Raw genomic sequence first — 27,416 nt, forward strand, 5'->3', positions numbered from 1 at the left:
AAACCAGCCTAGTATATTTTTATAGTGAGGTGTTCTAATTGTACTTTGTATAACATTGCTGTATATCTGACATTTTCTCTTTACAGATGCTAAACCAATCACAGTAGAGTCTAAATCCATGATATGTCCAGTCACAGTTCTTCACGAAGTTGGACAGTGAGTACTTTATATAATCTTTGCTTGGTTTAACAATAAACAGAAATTTACAGTAGGTTTACTCATTGTATATACACAATACAGGTAGTCCTCGCTATCCAACGTTTCACTGTACAACGAATGGCATATCCAACTCAACCCTAGGGGCTGTTTTGACGCCGGAATGCGTTAATCGACGCCTGAATGCGTTATCCAACGCTCACCGCCACTGATTAACATGGGACTCACTTTACAACGGTTTCACTATCCAACGCTACTTCCAGAACGAATTCCGTTCGATAACCGAGGACTGCCTGTATTGAAACTTGACACATATTTATTCATTTATTATCTCTCCGTCTTCATGACCAGATTCTAGATTCTGTAAGCCTAGTTAATTGCAGATTAATTTATTCAGCTCATTAATGACTGATAAAAATGGGGCTAATTGAAATAAATATCTAGGATGTTTTTCATCATATTTTTTTATATAGGCTACCATGTAGGAAGTACTGTATCTGTAATTGGTCAGAATTCCAGACATTAAGAGTCAATAGTGCCTGTAATTTCTGCCACCTTGCCAAATCAGCTGCAGCAATGTTCCATTCCGCCTCCCTTTACTAAACAGGATAGGTTGTTGAGTGCTGGGGGGAACATTCTGCATGTTTGTCATAATGAGCGCAGGAGTAAGAGGGACCTCAGTAGGTTAGCAGGAAGGTCCCATTGAGGGGGGAGGTCTGCGGGCCAGTCATGTTTTGTGGGAGGGAGGGAGGTGGTGATGTGTTGCAGCTGCCTCCATGTTGGTGAAGCAGCTGCAGATCTCTTCACCTAGTGCAGGGATCAGTGCACCAAAGGTGAGAAAGGGTGCTGCGATGTCAGGAGGAAGGTATATATAAAAAAGTATATATTATATAGTTTTAAAAAGATATTTAAAATAAATGTTTTAAATGAAATTAGCCTATATATAGTTATTTGTGTGCAGGAGGGGGTAAGTGGGGAGTCAAGATGAGCTGTTTGTTGTGCAAAGCACACAACATATACAGTACAGTAATTGTATTATACAAAAATAGCCTATAATAGTAATTATTCTCAAAGAATAGGGTGGGTACAAGGGCCTCACTTTGACACCTCGCCCATTGGCCATAATGACCTGCCTAGATTATTACTTAAATAAAAAATAAACACCCAACAGCAACATCTCACACTGGTTCTTGACTCTCGTATCATCAGGTGTCTAGAATGCTGATACACAGCGGTGTGTGCTTGTCTCACTTTTAGGTCCTTTTTTCACGTGTGGGTGATACAAATATTTAATATTACAGTACATGATTTGGATGTGTTTGCTTTAACAAATAGTTTATTTAGATTTGTTCCTCTTCTATGTGTTCTGTGGAAGATGTGCCTAGATAAGCCAAGGCATGTGCACAATTATTTTCAGCAAATTCATGTTTCAATGGGCAATTTATACATTATTAGCTGTCTATTGTATAATTACATACCATGACTACTTTTAAGTTGGAAATGTGTGTATTTTGATTATACATTTATTAAAATTGAGACGTTATTGGTGTGTACTGAAAAAAACTAATTGCACATCTTTCTATAGTGTCTTGTCTAGTTCTATATTATTTACTATTACGTCTTCTGGATTTCCGATTAAATCTGATTAAAGTTTCAAAATCAAAAAAGGACTGTCATGTACGATAACTGATGTTTGACTAATTAACTTTTGGCTAAGCATTCAAGCCCATTAAGTACTGTAGTTAGTTAGTGCATGTTGAAAATAAACACATCTGGTCCCGCAATGAGTGAGTCTCTGTGTGGGTGAAAGATGTGGTGATAATTTACCCAGTTCTCTGCCTTTAAATAATTAAGAGCACACTGGAGAAGCAGTGTTAGACATGCAGCCTCCTAGCCAGCTGTATATCCTCAAAGTGGTAACTAAGGGCATGTGCTTAATTTTACTCTCCTTTCTTTCTCCTTGTGTTCCCTGACTATTGGGGTTCTCATAATCTGTTGTCCTGTAATAAAACGTCTCTTGTAGAGTAGCTCAATGGTTTGATTCATAAAACCCAGAAAAAAAGGACTTATGTTTGTTAGAATAATGTTTTACCTACAGTATAACCTTTAATTTACAAAATGCAACGTGTTAATGTTTTATGAATGTACTGTATATGTTGTATATGGGGTACATTTAAAGGTGCTGTGAATATTGTGCAACATTTCACAGCAGGTTTGTTTTGGCCCAGTCTCACACAGAATTTTCTTGTGCGAGCAGGTCAGTTTGTTTGACAGTTGCAATTTTATTCTCCTTAACCCATTCATGGAGGAGCCTACGGAGTAATAAATCTACAACTCAACCCCATTATAAGGCGATCCGTTAACGCGAATCCACTTATAACGCGATGCAAGCGTGGCTCCCAATTTTCGTATTTATGAATATTTTACAACACGATTATTGGTATCTTAAATACTTTATTGTATAATACATACAATCGTATATTATTTCTAACGCGATCCGCTTATAACGCGATGTGATTCTTTGGACCTCAAGCACAGCGCTATAAGGGGGTTGAGCTGTATAATTCTTAACCTTGAGCATATTGCTTGGAATGCGTTGCATATTACATATACTGTACTTTTAACACATTATTGCATATACTGTTAATACATGTTATTGCACATACTGTTAAAACATGTTCGGAAGTGCCCTACTCCCCAAAAAATGATCATGGCTCCATCATTATGCAGTCCTGACGCAATGTCATTTTCTGAACTGAAGGGGACAACCCCTTCACACCAACCTCCAGCAAGAGTGATCAAAAAACCATTTCAATGTCCTATCCATGTTTCAACCTGCATAAATAAACCTGTTCACTGGTTGAGTACATATTTGCATTGGGCTTTAAGATACAGTACTAAGGGGGACATTAACTATGGTCTATTGCAGGTGTACACAGTCTATATGTGCTATGGTGGGGCCTGAGTCCATCCTCCCTTTTTTACCCCACAATGGAACCAACAAGACCAATAGAGACTTGGGTATATATTAACTGGTGCTTTATGGCTCACATAAACAACCTTTAACCAGCGGCTCTCACTCTTAGAGAAACCACACTCAACACTATATTTGTAGATATATATACTCAATAAATGAGGACACTGCGATCCCTTATAATTCCAGTGTCCAGTGTAGCGACCAAATGGCCACTAGTAATGATGACACAGCATTGGAGCTCTTATTGATGGTGTGTAATCACGTTGCAGGCCTGTTATGGGTGAAATATTTGTAAGATGCTTGTATACTTCACAAAGGATACTTTAAGTGGTGAGAACGGGTCTCCCGGCTGTCTGTTATCCAGTCATGCTTTAACGGCAGAGCAAGTATCCTCTTTGCAGCTTGTGAGGTGACTTCTTCCTTCAGCTCCCTCACTGGAGCCTAAGATGGCTCTGGCTGTCTCTATCTCAGGCTGTTAGACTGTCACAGGCTCTTTCTCTGTGGGGTCTATTCTAGTAACTTTGATGCGTTTGCTGCTACATCGCAAGGTTTGGCATGTTCTCGCCGAACAGTTTGTCAGTTGAATTATCATGGTATTCAGAAAGAATCTGAACCCCTCTCAAACCATGCGGCGGGAAAATGCTAAAACCGTACGGCATAGCAGAAAACTCATCTGAGATTTTTTCTAAGTTTTTTCCCGCCTGCGTGTTTCTCACCATGTGAGCTGCACAGGGAGAGCCGCCTCTCCCTGCACATCTTTCACAAGCAATTGCAGTGTTTTTATTAACATTTTAATACGTGTGTACGTGAACAGGAGGTCTCCGGAGCAGAACAGAGTTGATTTCATGTCCCGGGACCCCCTGCTTCTCGAGATACCGGCACACCATATAGGGGCCTGTATCACCTATGCGTTTAAATGTCCCGGTCACATGACGCGGGGCATTTAAACATTGCATGGGGATACCGGACCCCATGATGGGGCATGTATCTCGGGAAGCAGGCGTTCCCTAGACCTGAAATCAATGCGGTTCTGCTCCAGAGATCCCCTGCTCATGCACACTAGTATTAAAATAAAAATAGCTTCATTACACACTGCAGACACACACACACACATCAACAAAACACTCTGCAGCCCTCCTCCACTCAGTACATCCACAAAACACACACTGAAGATACACACAAACTGCACCCCCCCCCCTCTAGTTCCACAAAACACACACCTTTCTCCTCACTCATGTGCAGAGCTCTCTGCAAGCAGAGTGGGGGAGGAGTCAGTGCCTTGCTGTGCCTCCAGTCCAAACACCTCCCCTGTCTGAGAGCTGCTCTCACTGTGTGGATGAGAACTGGAAGTTGATTGGCTGAAAAACGTATAAGGGTGCCAAAACTTCCAGGCTATTACTGAATGAATAATGCCTGGAATTTTAACCAATCATAGAGCAGGGATTTCAATAATGCCCGGAATTTAACAGCTTTAGCCTACAATTAAGTAATAATCCCTGAAGAACAGGGCATTGCTGGCCAATAATGCCCTGTTCTGAGGGGATTACAGTATTACTATTATAGGCCAAATGTAGGCTTATTTTTAATTTCTTTTAATTTTTCAGAAAAAATATACATTTTTGTAGTCATATTGATTTGTATCAGCATGATTGTATACATTCTTATGGTTTTACTGCAAGTTTATTTAAAGTAAATTGTACATATACACAGACCCCCCCCACACACACACACTGCAGCCCTCTATACGCACAAACACACACTCTGCAACCCCCCCTATATACACAAAAACACACTCTGCAGTCCCCCCTACATACTGTGCAGCCCCCCTCCTCTACACCCACAAAACACACTGCAGCCCACCTCCACCCTCTACACTCACAAAACACACACAACACACAGCAGCCCCCCCTCTACACCCACAAAACACACTGCAGACACACACTAACAAAACAGACTGTTGCCCCCTCTACATTCATAAAACACACACCAGCAGCCCCCCTCTACACCCACTGCAGCCCCCATGTAAACCCACACACTGCAGACACACACACCACTCTGCACTAATGCAAAGCTCTTTAAAACTCATTTGGCCCTCTTACCTAGTTGGACGAAACAGAGGTGCTGAAAAGTGCAGGCAAAAGGACTGGAAACAGCAGGTTAGTTTTCAGCCATGAGAGTGACAATGCATAATCCCATTCCTGTGCTCCACAATATAAAGGTTTAAACGGCTATGTCCATAATGGTTAATAAATACATTTTATTTTAGCTCTACTTATACAACCACTTGTCTAAAACTGGAAGAGCTTATATCACTGCTACCTTAATGCTTTGTTCAATATTTTAATGGAAGCTTGGGATATTTTTCTACTTCTTACTGCTCATATCATAGAGTAGGAACCGGACATCATTTTGCCGATGTGTTATTCTTTTGTTGGAAGTAACACTATTATGAACCAATCTTAGAGTTCTACATGCGTGTTGTTTTTTACACGAGCTGTGACTACTGTAACTCAAAAGTCTTTGTAAAGCTCAAGAAAGAAAGTATGTACCAAAATATCTGTGACTTATTTATTTATTTATTTTATTTATAAAATATTTTTCCAGGAAGTAATACATTGAGAGTTACCTCTCGTTTTCAAGTATGTCCTGGGCACTTAGTTATGATAAACACTACAGGAGTCTTCAAATGGTGCAGAGTAATGTGTGTTTGTTAGCAAATTTTACAGTACTGTATATGAAGGTGCAAGGAGATTAGTTAGCGGGGAGGACTACAACTACTGTAATCTCAATGGGAAATGGATATACATTATAGATTGCCATAATTGGTTATGAAACCAATGTATCATCTAACAATGGTGAGACAATCAGGCCTGTATTTACTAAGCAGTCTTCTGCTATAAGACCACCCAGCTCTTGAAAGGGCTATAAGGTATTTTCCGGAACCGGAAGGTGTCTTGCTATATGGCAGAAGACTGTTTACTAAAAAATGGCCCTTAGTATATCACTTGCATCCATCAAAGTTTTCAGTTTCATTAAACTGTTTTTTTTTTTATTTCGTCTCAATAAAATATCAACATTTTAATCTCTTTTCATTTCCTGAATTAAAAAAAAAAAAATAATAATTAGACTTTACCTAAAAAAGTTGTGAGCAAAGCATTCTCAATAAGATTCAGGATTTTTCTCCCACTTAACTACTCATTGCATTGGATTCCAACATATCAAGCCATATACTGAACCATGTTTAGAAATCCTAGGCCAGGGTTCTCAAGCCCCTCCGTATAGACCATGTTTTGTGATAACTTGGGAAACACTGGTTATCTCCGAAATCTATCACAACATTGGACAGGTTTGGAAACTGCTTGTCTTTGATAATGTCTTAATGAGGCAAGCTAACAGCACTAGGGTTAGCAAAACTCTTTAGAGGACTTAAAATCTAGACTTGTGGGTATACATTAAATTCATATGTAACATTGTACTGTATAAGCCATGGAGCTGACTAAAGCCTGATGGAGTTTTACAAAGGGACAATTGAATGTTCCCATACTGACAATTATTTTACATATTCAGGTGCCTAATACAGTTTTTATATTATGTACACACAAGCTTCAATGATGTTGTTCTTTCTCCATGTGAGGATAAAAAGATGTTTGTTACACTGCTTAATACCAAGGCTATTTTGAGAAGTGATAAAAACAGACACAAGGTCTAATCATTCATATATATTGGGTTCAACAGAACCTCTAGTTGCAGTGTTTTGCTACTCTGTTGAATTATAAATGAGTACTAAATAGAGCTATGATGTTGAATTAGGCATATTTATTTTAGCAAATGTAATGTATGGAAATCTGTGGCAGAGAGAAGAACACAGCTTACAATTATCCCACCCACGTATCTTCCTCTGTTATTTATTGAAAAGGTAATGGGTAAATATCTGGCTAACAGACATCATTTGGACTGCGTTTGCAAAAGGACACGGTGTATGGAGTTAATTATTAAATTTCATTCTAGAGTAAACAGAGGCAAAATGTAACACAAAAGTAGTTGCTACGGGCAACACGAAGAAGACAGCTGTTTGAGCGGACATGCCAGGAAATAGCACAGTGCTAGTCAGATGTGCCAAGGCCACTCCAGTTCTAAACAAATGAAACATGAAGATGAGTCCATCACAGTGTGTGACTGTCTGCTGTAGCGGATGAATGAAAGTTACCTGCATTCATGGAAGCATGTATTCAAAATGTTAATGCACAGTCACATGGGTGCTAGTGGTGTTGCTGAATTCAAATGCAATGAATTCAACAATAATCTATATTAATAGAGAAGAAGTGTTTGTGATAAGCTTTTGAAAGAATGCCTGACTAAGGGCACATTGCATGCAGATTTTATTCTACATACTGTAAGTTAAAAATAGATCAGAGTAGGAAATGAGGCCAGCAGTAATTTAGAAAACGGAACTTAGAGTCCTTAGAAATTTTTCAAAATAGTTCTAGGACTAGGGAGGAGAGTTGTGGGCCCTTTTCACTTAGGGATATTAACTGAAATATGCTATCACTTAGTTGAGACTGCACACTAAGCATTTTTAGCAGCAGTCTCTACCGATAAGACACTTGGGGCTAAAGCCACAAAGCTTTCTTAAATCAGGACTCGTAATTAGACATTAACTAAAACAGGAATGGGCGTTAACATGGTATCCGCAAAGCTAATTATATGCAAAAACAACTGCACCGACATCTCAAGTGCATAGGCTTAATATCACGTTATTGTAGTATAAAGTTGCGTTACCTTCCAATAACATGCGGCTATGCCAGTCTTGGTGTAACTCCTATCCAGACCCGTCAACAGGGCTTTTGCTGATGTAGCACTGTTATCCCTACCCTCTTGGAGATGTACTGCTGGCCACAAGGTTTGTTGGTGTGCATAAATGTGAGGGACAGGAGAGCTGAGATGATCTGCGATCTAATGGAGGTCAGGACAGGCTTTTGGTGATCCTTGAGATTATTTCAGGTGCTAGCGCCTCCAGTTATAGTGGGCTCCAGGGTTCCAGAGATCAGCCCCCACAACAACATACCTTCCATCTGCCCAAGGACTGACACTCAGACAGATATATAAAAGAACCAGGGCTTTATTCTTGATGTCACTGCACATGATGGTGATACAGCGTTGCAGGGTTTCCTAGGATTCAGTCCAATGGATGGTGCTGGATCCCCTTGATAGTATAGGGTCCTCTATATCAATCAGATGTTGCTCCAGCCACAAGGGCTGGGGGTGGGCACGCTCATTTCCGATGGGAGAGGCTCACAGCCCTACTGGTCTCTTCCTCCTCCAGACCAGGACTAACTAAATTTGGCACTCCCTCCCATCAGGAACCAGAAGGGGCGGGTTCATGGGTTATACCTATCCCTGATAGGCTTACACAGTCCATGAGTCACCACCACACTCCTGTCCATCAGAGAGGAGCATGTAGGGGGGGGGTCAAAAGCCCACGGATTAACCTATCACTGCCAAGACTGCTTACGACTGATGTGATGGGGAGGAGAGACAGGTAGAATGGACTTACCATGTTACACTCAGCCCCATGTGAAATTCCATGGTCCCCACTGGAACCAAATTTGTTTCACCATCCATCAGTATGTATCCTGCAAAATAGTACAATTATATAGCGGATAGTACAACACAACCATACATTTCAAAGCAACCCATGTCACTCACTGATTACAGTGGTGATAAACTAACTCCTTTTCAATTTAATGAGTAGGGGAAACCATTTGTAGTATTTGTGCAAGCTTCCTAAGCAACCGCCCATTGGAATCTTTGGTCCATATAACTTCTATATCGGGACTTAGCAGGGTTAGGACCCACAGATGCAGAACTATCACCCCCACATTCCCAATCCCTGGCATGGTTGGAGAAACCAGGGTACACATTTCCACTGGGTTACCATGACAGCACTACTATAGGGTTGACAGGGGCAGAGCCAAGGGCCAAAGTACCAGCGCAGATAGCAGGGGTCTAGACATGTAGAGAGGAGAGGGAAATAATGCTGGAAAATTACGCTATTTATTTACATTTACAGCTCATTCATTTGAATTGTGGATATAGAAAGTAGTAAGGGCGCTCTAATACTGGGCCAATGCTGATGAATAAATCCAGGTATAATAGAACAGTGGGTGAGACTATAACCATATAGAAAAATGTAGTGAGTATATGTCCATGAAATACTAGGAAGACAGATAATCACTAAAAACAGGGGATGGGTGAAGTGATCACAGCCCCTCTGTTTCATTAGGAGTGTCCATTTCAATAGAAAGCAATATGTACTCACAGTCTCTTTGATAAAAGAATATCACCCACTTCCTGATGCCGGAAAAGACGTGTAGCTGCTGAATTGAAGTTCAGAGCTAAGATAAGAAGTAGCGAACAGCCAAGACACAAAGGAGAGGTGTCAAAAACATGCAGAAATAGGATTTATTGTCAAGGAGATAAAGTACTAAGATACAAAACGCATAGGAGGTCTTTCCTCTATGCTATCGTCTTCACAATAAATCCTATTTTTGCATCATTGGGACACCTCTCTTTTATTTCCCGTCTGTGCTCCACTCCTCATCTCATTCATCTGAATTGGCCATAAATTGCCATATTTACTAAGCTTTGCTGCAAGGTGTGTTATTGAGTAGCACTGCTTAGTGAATATAGCCAACGTTATATCTTACGCCTGAACGATCGGTCCAATCTACGACATAATTGGCACATTTCCGAATTCATCTATGAAGTTTTCAAAAGATGAGAAGCTGCCAACACATTCTCATGTAGCACATGGAGAAAAAGAGAGGAGGAACCACTTTTAAATTCAGTGTTCAGTAAATAAAATTCCTACTTTCTTGGTCCAGCGAATAACCACATTTTGTTGGTTAATGTAACGGACGTGCTTGCCACAAACCGGGCCGGATCGTGAGGCTGAGGTGGGGATGTAAATACACCGACCTTAGGCCATGAAGCCGAGTCCGGAGTGCGGATTTCGTGGTCAGACGTAGCTGGGTCAGGGTTGCAGAAGCCAGGGTAATTCATAAACATGCCAAGGTAAGGGTTGGAGACGGCAGGGTAATCGATGTCCAGGCATGAGTTCAGCAACAGGGAGTCAGGTACATAGCGCTTCAGCGTAGCGGCTGAGTGCGGAATGGCCTCTGCGGGAGGAACGGGAGCGGCCCATAATGAAGGCCTCTGCAAGGGAGGAATGCAGACCGGCCAAGGAACACCAAAGTTTAGCGCTGCGGATACAGCGCTTCAGCACAGGGACCAGGAAACAGGCCTCTGCAGCAGGCACTAGGAACCAGGAAGCAGGCCTCTGCAAGGGAAGAATGCAGCAGGCACCAGGAAGCAGAGAGCTGGCCTCTGCAAGGGGTTAATGCAGCAGGCCACAGGAACCAGGAACAGATAGGCTAAAGCAAATTAGCTTGGGGCAAACACAGTTATATCCAAAACAGAATCTGGTTTATGCTCAGCAATGAGGAACTGGGAGTACCCAGTATAAGAAGGGCAGGGAGCCAATCCAAAGACGGGTGTGTGGGAATTCCTCCAATGACAGAGCAGAGAGACAGAGCTTCAGTGATTGCACGCACAGGTGATTGTGCTTGCAGATCCAAGGGGAGGTCTGTGAGAGCTCACCAACTCTGCAAGAGTGAGCTCCAGCCAAACCCAGGAACGGATTCCTTACAGTTAATAAATGAACATGCCTTTTGCATTCAAAAGTATTTTCAGATCCTTTGGCAGGACTTGTAAACACTTGTCCTTTTCAATATCACTAACAAAAGACATTGAAGGAGACCACCTATTGCAAAACCACTGGTGACTCGGCCTTTTCAACTTAAGCTGTCGACCAGTATCCTATATGGATAGTGTTTAATGTCTTACTGCAATCTGAGAAAGCAATGTCTAGTAATCTGCTTCGGTTAGCTGGTCAACCGGCTAATACAAATCTTAAATACTTTCTTGACATGATCCTATACCTCTTCTATCCGGTAAAACCATGCTTCCTTGTATTCTGTAAGCAAAATCAGTTTACTGATACACTTTATATTCCTGCAGGTACTTGGCTGCTTTATATCAGGGGTGCCAATCTTTTTCCCCTGTGCCCCCTGCCGGCTCTTCCCCCCCCTCCTTACCTTGGCTCCAGCGGTCTGACGTCACGTTGCCATGGCAACGCGGCGTCACGTGACCCTGTGGCGGCATTTGACGCTGCGTTGCCATGGCAACGTTTTTGCCAGAAGCCATCTGAGCCCAGGTAAGTGAATTTACAGAGGCCTTCACCGCTCCGCTGGAATTTTATTTAAATGCCAATCGGGAAGCGCGCGGGGACTCTGTAACCGCCGTGACCCCTGCAGCAAATCTTGCACCCCTCAATTTGCGCACCCCTTGTTTAGATATATAACATTGCACAGACAACACAAACCTTAATTAAAAATACATACATGCGCGCACACACACACACACACACACACACACACACACACACACACACACACACACACAGAGAGAGCCCTCTCAAGCACACACAAAACCTTACCCAACCTAAAAACACACAGTTCAAGCACATACACTGAAATAGGTTTTTTTTTCTCTTGGGGAAGGATATCCCGGCTTCAGAACAGGTGGCGCAATCAGTCCCTGCTTCAGCACAGGTGGCTCCGTCAAAGGCTCAGTTTTTGACTGAGCCTCAGTTTGAGCCACCTGTGCTGAAGCTGGGATATCCTAAAAACCTGATCTGTTTCGGGGGGCTTGAGGACTGGAGCTGAGCACCCCTGGGTTAGGCCATTTCCCCTTCCCCATGAACTACCACTTTTACTATCTTCTCCTGTTTTAGCAAGTCACTTAAAGCAGACCACTTTTAGGGCTCTTCTCTCAGAAATGGAACCTCAAGAGCTGAACTGCCCTCTTCTCTGCAGCTGGACCATCCATTTTCCAAGTAACATACCTTTTAATGCATCGGTGAACTGTAAAAAATAAATTGCTTTGAGTTGTGCAAAGCAAATTGTTTCTGTAACTGCTACTGTAATTACAATGTTCTACTAGCAAAGACAGAATTACATTATAAAATGTCTTACCTCAGCCATTAGAAGACCCACAAATATCCACGGGTCCTTTGGTTGCGTGTGGCTTGCATATGCTAAATTAAACATTTTATGGAGCCATTAAATGAAATAATTTTGTGTAAGGTTTGTATGGTCTTTCACCATTCCTTGTTTGCATGTAATCTTGAAAATTGCATGTTTACTATAATTTGAAGGCTGGTTTCTAAAATTAGTTAAATTACATGTTTCCTTTGACAAGCTGACATTGTAATGGATATTGTTCGCAGATAGAAATATGCTCAGTGAATTGACAACTGCAAAAGCAAATGATTTCTGTGAGTGCCACTAGCAATGTGTGCTTTTTGTGGTATGTTAAATATGTAACTACTTTAGCAGGAAAAGATTCTGAGATATAAATATTAAGTATGCCTTGTTATATAGCATAGAGACAGACTGTGGAGGATTCCGGTACTGTATATCATTATGAAAGTGTAGGGCAAATGAAGAATGGCCAACTTCCTTGGTAAACATGGAGGCAGTTAAGATAGATGTGGTGGGTGGTAAGCATTGGGTTGTTGTGGAATATGCTTTATTGCTAATGTCAGAAGTTTTAAAGATTAAGCACAAAGTAAAGTTGTTGTGAGCCTGAGGCAAGTAAGTACAGGCATACCCCGCATTAGCGTACGCAATGGGACCGAAGCATGTATGTAAAGTGAAAATGTACTTAAAGTGAAGCACTACCTTTTCCCCACTTATCGATGCATGTACTGTACTGCAATCGTCACATACGTGCATAACTGATGTAAATAACGCATTTGTAACAGGCTCTATAGTCTCCCCGCTTGCGCACAGCTTCGGTACAGGTAGGGAGCCAGTATTGCTGTTCAGGACGTGACGACAGGTGCATGCGTGAGATGCAGTTTGCCTATTGGGCGATATGTACTTACTCGCGAGTGTACTTAAAGTGAGTGTCCTTAAAGTGAGTGTCCTTAAACCGGGGTATGCCTGTACATCCTCCAGAGGTTGTGCAGTTTCAATAGTGAACAATAGGCCTATTTACTACGGGGTGCCTTAGCTCTAAGGCAGGGGTGCACAGGATACGGACCCGCAGGGCAGAGGTAGGGAGTAGGTACACCTGGGATCTGAGGCCTGGGATGCAGGGAAAGACAGGTCCAGTTCCAGGAAAGGTACAGGCAAGGGGAAGACTCAGGACCACAAGGACGGAGGAACTGGACTGCAACAAGGCAAGGGATACTGAACAACTTTTGCAAGCACAGGTCCCTGCACCGGGGAGTTTACAATCTATGTTTTTGGTGCCTGAGGTACGGGGAGATAAGGTGACTTGCGCAAGGTCACAAGGAGCTGACACTGGGAATTGAACTAGGTTCCCCTGTTTCAAACTTAGTGCCAGTCAGTGTCTTTACTTGCTGAGCCACTCCTTCCTAGATGCTTAGATTCAAGTCACTGTGGTAGAAGGGATTTCTGTATGATTTCTCTGGTGCTGTTTTATGCACCAGTATTACTCCAGTTTTGTAGCCAGGAGACTGACAAATAACCCGGCAGTCATAAATGTAAAGGGCTTCATGTTAGAATGGGTTAGAAGCAAAAAGTAACACTGTGCTCATTTGCGGTTAGAAGCAAAAAGTAACACTGTGCTCATTTGCATGTCATTTCCCAGAATCCCTAGCTGCAGAGGAAGCACTGTATGCTAAGAGACAATGGGGAAAGGCAGACATGGGGAATGTGCTCACAAGTGTTTTTTTTATTTGCTGTACAAATAACCCCCAAATTGAAGAGCTGCTAATGTGATTTGAACCAGAGTTTCACAGTTCAAATATGCTTTTTTATTATGCCACGCATACTTTCCTAACTACTTAATCTTAAAGGGTGCAATCCCACAATGTCAGCCAGTTTAATTTCTTAAGGGTCTGAATTGAAAAAAAATCTTTACCCTTATCCCACCATATCCTTATCAGAGAACGAATAAAGTTAATGGAAGTGGGTGACGGGAGGCTCCGGCTGTACAAGCACTTGATGAACATATATAGGGACATCACAGAAATGTTAGCAAACAGAGGAAATCAAACACCTATAAAGTCTAACTTCACCGACAAAATTAAAATAGTTTTCGGTGTCCGATTTGGGTAAAAACAAAGGTATCAGTTACCCAGATGAGATTCCCTAAGCATGTCACTGGAATAAGTTCAGTTTGGTCCCAAGAGGGGCTGCCCCTATAAGCTCAACGCAGTTTTTGAGTTTCATACATTAGATCCAACATTCTGGTGCATCTTTCTTCACAAATACTCTACCACTCACTAATCAAGTTTGCTATATTTTAACTTACTGCAGTGATTCATCAATTTTAATGCTTTGATTTCAAAATATCTCCAGTCATTATAATTTTAATAACTTTTTGAACAGTTGCCAGTTTAATTTTCAGTGTGTGAAAATTAAAGGTAAATGATTTATTACTTTTCAGCAAATGTCTTTTTACAATTTTATTTTAGATCTATTTTTTTTCCATCTTTTTTTAATGGATCATAAAATGACAATCTTTTATTGTGCACTCGTAAAACAAGTAGCAAATGAATACTTTGCAAATAGGTTACCGTGGATTGAAATGTCAGCCATAACTCACTTGATGTGAAATTCTCATTCAGGCACGTGGCAGAAGGCCATATCCAGTTTAACAATGTAGACTCATCTACTGGACACAAAGTAAAAAAAGAGCAGCAGATGTCAATCTAATGGTCATATTTAAATGATTCCCATTTTCTGACTGTAGCAGGAAAATCAGAGAGGCATTTTATATAGCATTAGTGTAGTCTGGTATTTTTTCTGCATGAGTTTATTGGAGATTTGAGGAGTGTCCATAAAAGGAATTACACATTTGTTTAGCTCCTCTATATTTTAATGGGATTTGACGATTGTGACCCATATTTACATAGCCGTGCTATTCCATATAACATATTCTGGCCTTTTTAATAGGCTGCAGGGCGTCTTCCGGGATTGGAAGGTGTCTTATTGCATAGCACTGCTTAGTTAATATAGGACTGTGTCTATGTCTTTGTCTTTTCCCTAAAAATAGTTAGCAGGTTTAAGGTTGCACAAACATTATTTGCTTTCATTTGAGGGAGCTAGCAGGAGCATCTGACAATAGGGGCTATGTATCAACGTCTTGGGGCCACAAAATTACTGCAAGTATATCTCACCAGATTTATCACAGATAATGTCAAATTATTTTTTTCATAAATCAAGTAATATTTTTGCACCTATCTTTGATAAATAATCCCCATTATACAACATTCAGGAACACTTGAACATGCATGTCATAGCACTTTGTATCAACTTATTTTGTCCCATTTTTTAACTGTTCATGACTGTAAACATTTTAGTGAATTGTTTTATGGAGCAATTGGAAGAATGAGTGTAGGAGTTACGTGATGCAAAAATTTGAAAAAATAAATAAAGATTTGAGTCACAGACTGTCTGCCCATATTAGTTGGTATAAATAGAAACAATAAAAGTTTCAGAACTTGATATGTATTCTCCAAACAGAGTTACTTTTGTTCAGGCCCCCAGCTTTTTTGGCATCTTGATTTGCAAGCACATTGTGTAATTTTGATTAGATATCCAGCGAGTCTGTTATCTAATCGAACCGGGGCAAACAGCATGCCCACAATTTAGCAACACATTTAAATCAATAACTTTTTTTATTTTTTTTTATAAATCTGGTACTAATTTTTGACCCAGTTTTGTATTCAGTGATAACATAAATGTCATACAAACCTCATATAAATGACTAATAATGCTTCTGCACCTCATGTAATTTATTGCCACTAATAGTGATTAGTTTGATTTATTATTTCAGTCAATAATTAATACAAAATTAGTTATTTGGCAGCACATCTCTTTTTCTTTATTAGTTAACGGTACTGTGACTCATGTTAAAGAACTAGTTCATTTTTCTATCTTTCACTGCTAGCCCCGATATAGTTTGTATTATTACTTTACGTGATTATGTAGGAGACGAGTGCAGAGGTATTACTAGGGAGACATGATTTGGGGAAATAAAAATTAGCTTTTATTTAGCGCATAGCTTCAAAAGCAACACAGCTTTAAGGCAGCATACAAATAAACAAAACAGGCCTATCCCTTTTTAAGGGCTGACTCCCACTTCCCAGTCACTATCTACAGGGCTGGGAGGACAGCCCTCTTACCAGCCACTGAACCCAAAGTCCACAGAGGTACCTGGTATCAGGGATCTCTTTCCCACAGTCCAGGGTCTGGGTTGGTGTTTCAGTGGGGGGATTTCTCTGACAAATTCCAGGGTCCAATGCATCTTGGAATAGAGGGTCTGGTTCCTTGGGATCTCTCTCTGACAGCACCACCTCTTTAGTGCTAGAGAGATCCCCTGCAGTTTAAGCAGGAGGCTTTTCTACCGGACTGATGAGCCAGGTGGAGACTTTCTAATTGTCTGAAGCTGCAATTAACCAGCTCCCTGCTAGACTAATCAACCAGATACAGGCTTTCTCTTTGGAGCCCTTTAGACAGGGGTTAAGGCCCTGTCACAATGTACTTATTAAATATTTAGTATTGTATTATATGTCTTTATTTATATAGCGCCATAAATGTACATAGCGCTTTACAGTAGTAATACATATCATATAAATAACAAATAATATAAATCAGGTCATGGGAATAAGTGCTTCAGACATAAAAGTAACATTAAGGAAGAGGAGTCCCTGCTCCGAGGAGCTTTCAATCTAATTGGTAGGTAGGGAGAACGTACAGAGACAGTAGGAGGGAGTTCTGGTGAGTGCGTCAGCAGGGGGCCAAGCTTTATGTATCATGTGTACAGGATTATCCAGTGCTATTCATATGCATCTTTAAGCAGATGTGTCTTAAGGGGGTCTTAAAGGTGGATAGAGAGGCTGCTAGTCGGGTATTGAGGGGAAGGGCATTCCAGAGGTGCGGGGCAGAAAGTGAGAAAGGTTTAAGGCGGGAGAGAGCTGTAGATGCAAAGGGGGTAGAAAGAAGACATCCTTGAGAAGAACGCAAGAGTCGGGATGGAGCATAGCGAGAAATTAGGGCTGAGATGTAAGAAGGGGCAGAAGAATTTAAAGCTTTAAAAGTGAGGAGGAGAATTGAGTGTGAGATACGGGATTTGATCGGAAGCCAGGAGAGGGATTTCAGGAGGGGAGATGCGGAGACAGATTTAGGAAAGAATTCTGGCAGCAGCGTTTAGGATAGATTGTAGGGGAGACAGGTGAGAGGCAGGAAGGCCAGACAGCAAGAGGTTGCAGTAATCGAGACATGAGAGAATGAGGGCCTGAGTCAGAGTTTTAGCAGTCGAGTAACAGAGGAAAGAGCATATCTTTGTGATATTGCGGAGGGAAAAGCGACAAGTTTTAGAAATGTTTTGAATATGAGAGGAGAATGAGAGAGAGGAATCAAGTGTAACCCCTAGGCAGCGTGCTTGGGCTACTGGGTGAATGATCGTATTTCCAATAGTAATGTGGAAGGAGGTAGTAGGGCCAGGTTTGGGAGGAAGTATAAGGAGCTCTGTTTTTGCCATGTTAAGTTTCAGTCGGCGGATGGCCATCCAGGATGATATTCCAGAGAGGCATTCAGAAACTTTGGTCTGTATAGCAGGTGTAAGGTCAGGGGTTGAAAGGTAAATTTGTGTGTCGTCAGCATAGAGGTGATTTTTAAACCCAAAAACGTGATTAGGTCACCTTGAGAGAGTGTGTAAAGAGAAAAGAGAAGGGGTCCCAGGACAGAGCCCTGGGGTATCCCCACAGAGAGAGCAATAGAGGAGGAGGAGGTGTTAGCAAAAGAGACACTGAAAGTATGATGGGAGAGGTAAGAGGAGATCCAGGATAGAGCTTTATTCCGAATACCAAGAGTATGGAGAATGTGAAGGAGAAGAGGGTGGTCCACGGTATCGAATGCTGCTGAGAGGTCGAGTAATATGAGCAGAGTGTAATGACCTCTGTCTTTGGCAGCATGGAGGTAGTCAGTTATTTTAGTGAGGGCTGTTTCAGTAGAGTGAGCAGTGCGGAAGCCAGATTGTAGAGGGTCTAGCAGAGAATAGGTGTTGAGAAAGTGTAGCAATCGAGAGAATATAAGACGTTCAAGGAGTTTGGAGGCAAAAGGAAGGAGGGAGACAGTTAGAAGGACAGGTAAGGTCAAGCTTGCTGTTTCTGAGTAATGGTATAACGGTTGCATGCCTGAAGGAGGATGGAAAGGTACCAGAGTAGAGGGAAGAGTTAAAGATCTGTGTGAGCATAGGGATTATAGAAGGAGCAAGAGGTTTTAGGAGATGGGAGGGAATGGGATCATGAGGGCAAGTGGTAGAGGGAGAAGAGGAGATCAGCAGTGACACATCCTCCTCCGAGATAGCGGAAAAAGAGTCAAGAAAGGCAGGAGGAGAGTTGGGAAGCAGTGTGGGATGGGAGGAGGCAACAGATGGGATGTTCTTTTGTATGGATTCCACATTTTCCTTAAAAAAGTCAGCAAAGTCCTGAGGTGAGATGGAGGAAGAAGAGGAGGCAGCAGAGGGTGGTCTGAGTAGAGAGTCAAAGACAGAAAAGAGTTGGCGTGGGTTAGACTTGTGTGTGTTGATTATTAATGAAAAGTAGGTTTGTTAAGCCTGAGAGAGGGCAGAGTTGAAACAGGACAGCATAAATTTGTAGTGAATGAAGTCTGCGAGCGTATGAGATTTCCTCCAGAGGCGTTCATAGGAACGAGTGGAGGAACGCAGCATGCGTGTGTGGGAGTTTAGCCAGGGTCTGGGGTTAGAAGGGCGAGGATTGCAGAGAGAAAGCGGGACATGAACATTAGGAAAGGAAGATAAGGCAGCGTTGTAGTTCCTGACCAGATTGTCAGGGTCTGAAGCAGAATTGAGAGAGGAGAGGGAGGAGCGTAAAGTGGAATCAAGAGCTGCTAGGTAAATAGAGCGCAAGTTTCTGCAAAAATGAGGGCGAGATGGAGGTGGAGAGAAGTGAGAGAGAAAATGAGATGAGGGAGATGGTCAGAGAGAGGAAAAGGGGAAATTGAGAAATCGGAGAGAGAGAAGTTTTTAGTGAAAACCAAGTCTAGGTAATGTCCATCCTTGTGGGTGCTGGCTTCAGTCCACTGTTGAAGGCCAAAAGAAGAGGTTAGAGAGAGAAAGCGGGAAGCCCAAGGGAGAGAGGGGTCACCGATGTGGCAGTTGAAGTCCCCAAGGAGAAGAACAGGGGAGTCTGAGGAGAGAAAGAAAGAGAGCCAGGATTCAAAGTGAGAGAGAAAGGCAGAAGGGGGATGAGTAGAGGAAGGTGGGTGATAGATGACCGCCACATGGACAGGGAGAGGAGAGAAGATCTGGTCAGTGTGAGCATCAAAGGAGGGAAAAGCAAGAGAGGGAGGAATAGGAATGGTTCGGTAGCGGCAGAGAGAGGAGAGCAGGAGCCCCACGCCTCCACCCTTGCCATCAGGGCGCGGAGTGTGGGAGAAGGAAAGGCGACCATAAGAGAGGGCAGCTTCCAGAGCAGAGTCAGACTGAGTGAGCCAGGTCTCAGTTATAGCAAATAGGAGCAGAGAGTGAGAGAGAAAGAAGTCATGCACAGAGAGGAACTTGTTGGAGAGGGAGCGGGCATTCCAAAGGGCACAGGAGAAAGGGAGAGAGGAGGGAGGGTGGCAGGGGATGGGTATGAGGTTGGAGGGGTTTACACCAGAAGGAGTAGAAGTTGCATGTGGAAGGCGAGGATGAGAGCAAGTAGAAATAAGGCAGGGACCAGGATTGGGAGAGATATCCCCAGAAGCGAGGAGGAGAAGCATGGATAGAAAGAGAATGTGTGAGGATGATTTGTAGGGGTGTGTTTTAGTGAAGGGGGTATAGCTGTGGCTTGTCAGAGGGCACAGGTAAGAAAGGAGTTCATGTGAACTGAGAAGTGGTGAAGGAAGGAGAGATAAAGATATATGAATAGAGTTAGAGACATGATGAGGCTGGTGGAAGGAAGTGCATAATTTGAAAAGAAGTGAGGTCACAGCAAATATAAAAAATAAAGGTGGCATCACAGCAATCGTAATTGCAGCACGTCTGGATAATACTAAGTAATACTGGCTATGGGACATTATAAAATATGATATATTTGTTTTGTTGTCCTCCAGCATCCATGCTGTCCAGAAGACACTCCTTTTATTAGCTAAGAGATGTTGCTCATATTTCTCCAAAACACATATTTTACTGATTCATATTTCAGGGCCCATTTTGAGGTACCTAGGCACATCACTTCATTGATAGCCTGAGGGCCTAAAATGTGAACCCTTCGCTTCCCTTCATTATCTTATTCAATCATTGGTATATTTTGAGACGTCAGCAGTATTTTGAGGAGTCAGTACATCTCAGCCCCAAATAATCATCCCTAGCTTATATCTAATGTTAACTAATGCATAAAACGCAGAAATACTGTATATAGTGTAAAAATTCTCTAAAATTAATACACAACAGGAACATAGTGTGTTCCCTACCATTGCAGCACATACAGGGGAAATAAGGAGCAAATGAGCGCTTACCCAACACAGCACGGGATAGTACAAAACATTCCACCTCTGGAGATCAAGACAGTGAGCCTTAGGCTGCGGCCCCTCTGTCTGCGCTGCACGCAAGCCTGCCAGGCTGGCGGCGCGTGCAGCCGAGTTCCCCGGTCTGCAGTGAGCTACAGGGGGAAAAGACAGGAACGGCGTGACAAAGGAGTGATGGGGAAATGTTTCAACGAAAGCTATTTGTCGGTGAACTGCGTCAAAATGCATACTTTTTGCTAAATATTTGTGATAGGGTGTCAAGGTGCTCTCTAAGTTTACAACTTTTTGACTAGCTCCATAAAATTAAGCTTGTGCAAACAGGATTGTTTGTACATTTCAAGTAATTCTAAAAACCTCACATATTACTGAGCACTACATTCCTTTCTACATACTGTACATGACGTGAAATTATGAGATAAGATTCTATAATTTTTCCTCTCTAGTCCTTGGTAGAAATATTAAAAGTAATTAAAGAGGTCTCATTACTAATAGTTCTATAAAAGTATCTAAATAACAAAGAAGATAATTGTATTATATGTCTTTTTTTATATAGCGCCATTAATGTACATAGCGCTTCACAGTAGTAATACACTTGACAATCATATATATATAACAAATAATACAAATAACAGATCATGGAAATAAGTGCTTCAGACATTAAAGTAACATTTTGAAACAGGAGTCCCTGTTCCAAAGAGCTTACAATCTAATTGCAGATAGGAAGAACGTACAGAGACAGTTGGACGGCATTCTGGTAAGTGCGTCTGCAGGGGGCCAAGCTTTTTGTATCATGTGCTTTTTGTATCATGTGTATAGTATTAGCCACGGTGCTACTCATATGCTTCTTAAAGCAAGTGTGTCTTAAGGTGGGTCTTAAAGATGGATAGAGATGGTGCTAGTCGGGTATTGAGGGGAAGGGCAGTACAGAGGTGTGGGGCAGTCAGTGAGAAAGGTTTAAGGTGGGAGTGGGCTTTAGATACAAATGGGGTAGGGAGAAGACATCCTTGAGCAGTACACAAGAGTCGGGATGGTGCATTAGAGAAAGTAGGGCTGAGATGTAAGGAGGAGCAGAAGAGTGTAAAGCTTTAATAGTGAGGAGAATTGAATGCGAGATGACAGATTTGATAGGAAGCCAGGAGAATGATTTCCGCAGGGGTGACGCTGAGACAGATTTAGGAAAGAGTAGAGTGATTCTGGCAGGAGCGTTTAGGATAGATTGTAGGGGAGACAGGTGAGAGGCAGGAAGTCCGGACAGCAGGAGGTTACAGTAATCAAGACAGGAGAGAATGAGGGCCTGAGTCAGAGTTTTAGCAGTCGAACAACAGTGGAAAGGGCGTATCTTTGTGATATTGCGGAGGAAAAAGCGTCAGGTTTTAGAAATGTTTTGAATATGAGAAGAGAATGTGAGAGAGGAATCGAGTGTGACTCCTAGGCAGCATGCTTGGGCTACTGGGTGAATGATAGTACTTACAGCAGTAATGTGGAAGTAGGTAATAGGGCCAGGTTTGGGAGGAAGTATGAGGAGCTCTGTTTTTGCCATGTTAAGTTTAAGTCGGTGGAGGGACATCCAGGATGATATTCCAGAGAGACATTCAGAAACTTTCGTCTGTACAGCAGGTGTAAGGTCAGGGGTTCAAAAGTAAATTTGTGTGTCGTCAGCATAGAGGTGATATTTAAACCCAAGAGATGTGATTAGGTCACCTAGAGAAAGTGTGTAAAGAGAAAAGACAAGAGGTCCCAGGACAGAGCCCTGGGGTACCCCCACAGAGAGATCAATTGAGGAGGAGGTGTTAGCAGAAGAGACACTGAAAGTACGATGGGAGAGGTAAGAGGAGATCCAGGATAGAGCTTTTTTATGAATAACAAGAGAATGGAGAATGTGGAGGAGAAGAGGGTGGTCCACAGTATCAAATCTGCAGAGAGGTCGAGTAATATGAGCAGAGTGTAATGACCTCTATTTTTGGCAACATGGAGGTCATTAGTTATTTTAGTAAGGGCTGTTTCAGTCGATTGAGCAGTGTGGAGGCTAAATTGTAGAGGGTCTAGGAGAGAATAGGTGTTGAGAAAGTGGAGCAAGTGATAGAATACAAGACGTTCAAGGAGTTTAGAGGCAAAAGGCAGGAGGGAGACAGATCGATAGTTAGAAAGACAGGTATTGCCAAGCTTGCTGTTTTTTAGTAATGATATGACTGCTGCATGTTTGAAGGAGGAGGGAAAGGTATCAGAGTAGAGGGAGGAGTTAAAAATGTGTGTGAGCGTAGGGATTATAGTAGGAGCAAGAAGTTTTAGGAGATGGAAGGGAATCGGGTCAAGAGGGCAAGTGGTAGAGGGAGAAAAGGAGATCAGCAGTGACACATCTTCCTCTGAGACAGCGGAAAAAGAGTCAAGGAAGTCAGGAGGAGAGTTAGGAAGCGGTGTAGGATAGGAGGAGGAAACAAAGGCAATGTTCTGACATATGGATTCCACCTTATCCTTAAAATAAATAGACCATAAGAGAAAGAACTCAGTTTATATAGCACTAAAAAAGGAATTTGAGTGCTATATAAACTGAGTTCTTTCTCTTATGGTCTAGTTGTTTACACAATTCTCAGTCCAGCACCTAATCATCACACCATTCTTTTTATTTCCCAATTATTGAGCTGAGCAGGGGTTCATCATTTTTCCCTTCCCCTCCCCCCTTCTTACCCGTGGTCTCTATTATACTTAAAATAGTCAGAAGTCCTGAGGTGAGATGTAGGAAGAAGAAGAGGCAGCTCAGAGTGGTTTGAGTAGAGAGTCAAAGACAGACAAAAGTTGGCGTGGGTTAGACTTGAACACATTGATTAGTGAAGAAAAGTAGGTTTGTTTAGCCTGAGAGAGGGCAACGTTGAAACGGGATAGCATAAATTTGTTGTGAAGGAAGTCTGAAGTCTGCGAGAGTGTGAGATTTCCACAACAGGCGTTCAGAGGAACGAGTGGAGGAATGCAGCATGCACTTGTGGGAATTTAGCCAGGGTCTGGGGTTAGAAGGCAAGGAACGGAGAGAGAAAGCAGGGCATGTAGATCAAGAGAGGAGGGTAAGGCAGAGTTGTAGTTCCTGTCCAGGTTGTCAGGGTCTGGCGAAGGGCTGATAGAGGAGAGGGAGGAGCGTAAAGTGGAATCAAAAGCTAGTAGGTTAATAGAGCGCAGGTTTCTGCAGAACTGAGGGGAGATGGAGATGGAGAAGGGGAGAAGCAAGAGAGAGAAAATGAGATGAGGTGATGGTCAGAGAGAGGAGAGGGGGAAATGGAGAAGTTAGAGAGAGAAAAGTTTTTAGTGAAAGGTCTAGGTAGTGGCCATCCTTGTGAGTTCTGGCTGTACTTTACTGTTTAAGGCCAAAATAAGAGGTTAGAGAGAGAAAGCGGGACGCCCAAGGGAGAGAGGAGCGATAATTGTGGTAATTGAAGTCCCCAAGGTGAACAGGGGAGTTTGAGGAGAGAAAGAAAGAGAGCCAGGATTCAAAGTGAGAGAGAAAGGCAAAAGTGGGATGAGTAGAGAGCTAGGTGTGCGAGAGATGACAGGCACGTGGACAGGGAAAGGAGAGACGATCTGGACAGTGTGAGCCTCAAAGAAGGGAAAAGCATGGAATGGGATGGTTGTTTATATTATAGTCTGATCAATCAGGAGAAACTGCATCTTTAAAAGAGAACTAACTTGAAATAAATGTGGTGACATACAATTAGGGTCATAAATCATCATTATGATGCTAACAAAGTCAATGTTATGTTAAATATGTCCTTTTGTGTCAACATATAAAGTTGCTTCACTTCAGTTATAGGAGCAGTTAGTGGAGGAATTGCTTGGAGCAATACATTAATTTGATATAACAAGGATTACGTCTATATTTCTGAAGTTAATTTCTGTGTGTCAGTTTCTGTAAATCTGCCATGTCTCATAGTTTCATGAGATCAGGTGTGAAAAACTCAGATTAAACATTTTCTGTCATGATTTGTTATTATGTACTGTACACATTTTCAGTTCATTTTTATATTTGTTTTAAATACTGTGCACTTGGGGCCACAGTGCTCCCACAATATGGTTGAATCTGTTCATTGCTGAAATCATTGTAACGCATAAGAGCAGAGTTCAGAATGTCCTTAGTGCAAGTCAGTCGCCTTGGGTCCTGCACCTTCTGGGGCCCCACGCTCCCTCCTCTACCTCCTACCTGTCAGCACAGGGATAAAACTTCCACCTGACCATATGGGGAGCTTGAGGAGGGAGCACGGCCCCCCTCCAACTCCCACTCTCCTGCTACCCCCTTTCATCGGGCGGAAGTTGGATCCTGGCGCCGACAGGAGAGAGGAGGGAGAGGAGGAAGCGTGCGGCCCCCGGATCGGCAGAGAGAGTTGTGTCTCTGTACAGTATGTGTGTGTCTGTCTGTGTTTATTTGTGAGAGGAATCTTACCTTTTCCAGAGCAGGCGCCTCCTGTAGCGTCACGCTGTGATGGTAACCGACGTCAAATAAGTCGCAATGTCATATGATGATGCATTGGCATGGCAAGGTGATGTCACATGTCACCATGGCAACGCGATGCTGCTGGAGAAGGTTCGTCCCCTTAACTTTTTTGCAAGGGGGCCCGCAAAGCTTAAGGCCACAGTACTGGTAGATGATACTTTAAATGATACCTCCTAACAATTACAACACCATTGTATTTATTTTATTCAAGGGGAGAAGGGAGGAGAAGGGTGCTCCACCATAGAATAACTTCATCCAAGAGTCAATAAATCTTCAAGGACCCCAGATAGACTAATGTGGAGTGGGTGTGAATAGAGAATGGCCTGTGAGTCACTCATAAGGTCATACGTAATAAAGCATCCTTTTTGTATGAATGATCCAAATTAGAGTACTCAACTATAACGGTCAAAATATGAATATAAACTTCTTACCCACTCCTAGAGCCCTTGGGGGTCCACTGTGGCGTGCCAGTCATGGAGATGAGGAGCCAGAATACGAACAGAACAAAAAGCAAACAGCGCACTGCCAGGACGTCAGGTGGTGAAAAAACATTAGTCCCATTTATTTCAGTATCTAACTGATAAAAAACATCACCCCAGGGGGGTAACAAACAGCCTCCTACGCTTTTCGGATGGGTAGGTCCTTTATCAAGGAGTCCTTGATAAAGGACCTACTCATCCGAAACACGTAGGAGGCTGTTTGTTACCCCCCCTGGGGTGATGTTTTTTTATCAGTTATGTACTGAAATAAATGGGACTAACGTTTTTTCACCACCTGACTTCCTGGCAGTGCGTTGTTTGCTTTTTGTTCTGTTCGTATTTATTTTATTCAATTCACATTAATCGATCAATTCTGCCTGCAGAACATTTTTCTTACCCCTCCCCTCCAACTCCCCCCCCTCTTTAACATGTACACTGGCGACACACTTTATTCGAGCTCGGCTAGTCCCACGAATTCGGGTATACCCGGGTGTATTGAGGTTTGTGACTGTTTTCTGCCCGAGTGCATTGGGTTATTTTCCAGGCAGGGATTGAAGCATTTTATTCCCGCTGGCTGCAATACTGCACAGTATATATATATATACTGCATTACAATTCATGAATTTATGCCATCTGGTAGACACGCGAAGCATTGCAGCCTATTAAATCCTAATCATTATCATTTAACAGATCAGCCGCCCGTCAGCCAGGCATGAACCCAGGCTGGGATGGCAAACGCAGCGGGGCTTGTCAGAGGTGAGGAGCGGCGCATTCCAGGTATCTGCCAGGTACATACTGGGTATTTGCTCGAATAAAGTGTGTCGGTGCAGTATAGAAAGCAGGGATCATTTGAGCTGAATGGTTAATTTCAGCTCTGGGGAACACCTAATTCATGTGGTACTTACCAGGAAAAGTGCCGCTGCTCCTCCCCTCCAGTGGAAACAAAATCGAGGTACAAATCTTACGCGTCACGCGGACAAATAGGAAGCCGCAACACCATTCTTCACGGCTTCCTGTGGGCTCACTCTGAAAATGTAAATCTCCATGAAGTAATGGCTTTACCTTCTCTGTTAAAGTAACGTGGTTCAGCTCCAGAGACCTCCTGCTTCAAACCCATACTAAAAAAAAAGGGGGGCGTTTAACTTGGAACGCTCCTTTAAATGCTTTGCTAAATTGATCAGCAATGCAGTGGTAGCAAATGGATACTTTTTATTTATTATTGTATACTTTTTAATGTTGATTCTCATTTTCTTTTAGAACCATGGACGTTTGGGTGAGCGTGAACAAAGGAAAGACTGCCCTCACTAACCCACAGACTGTCACTGCTACTAGCTGTGTAAGAATACCGCATATTTTGTTTTACAAATTTGAACTAAGTTATTATTTGAAGCACTTGTTGTTATCTCCTAAATCACAATCTCTGCAATTGACTGTTCTTAACAAATCTGAGTCCATTTTAAAATAAAAGACACAGCTTGGAGTTTGCTTGATGAGCCAATGACATTTTTTGCTAACATAGTTCATAACATAGTAACAATATATGAATAGTTACATTTTCTTGTTGATTACTAGCAAACAATCAGACCACATTTTGTTTTTTTTTAACTCATATTTTAAACCATTGATTAAAGGTATCTAACTGAGCATTGATCTGCAATATTTACTAAGATATGTATTTTGTTGGTGATCTAAGCTTTTGA

The 27,416-nt window shown here is 42.3% G+C and overlaps 1 protein-coding gene across 1 annotated transcript in view; it reads left to right on the plus strand.

Moving 5' to 3' along the window:
* The window catches only part of ANTXR2 (ANTXR cell adhesion molecule 2), a 205,886-nt gene that overhangs the window by 70,919 nt on the left and 107,551 nt on the right, over window positions 1-27,416 (plus strand). Inside the window, exons 10-11 of the mRNA XM_075606579.1 lie at window positions 87-156; window positions 26,974-27,052. Coding sequence (XP_075462694.1) covers window positions 87-156; window positions 26,974-27,052 — 149 coding nt within the window. The remainder of the gene's footprint in view (window positions 1-86; window positions 157-26,973; window positions 27,053-27,416) is intronic.

The sequence above is a fragment of the Ascaphus truei genome, chromosome 1, assembly GCF_040206685.1.
Source record: "Ascaphus truei isolate aAscTru1 chromosome 1, aAscTru1.hap1, whole genome shotgun sequence".
NCBI lineage: Eukaryota > Metazoa > Chordata > Amphibia > Anura > Ascaphidae > Ascaphus > Ascaphus truei.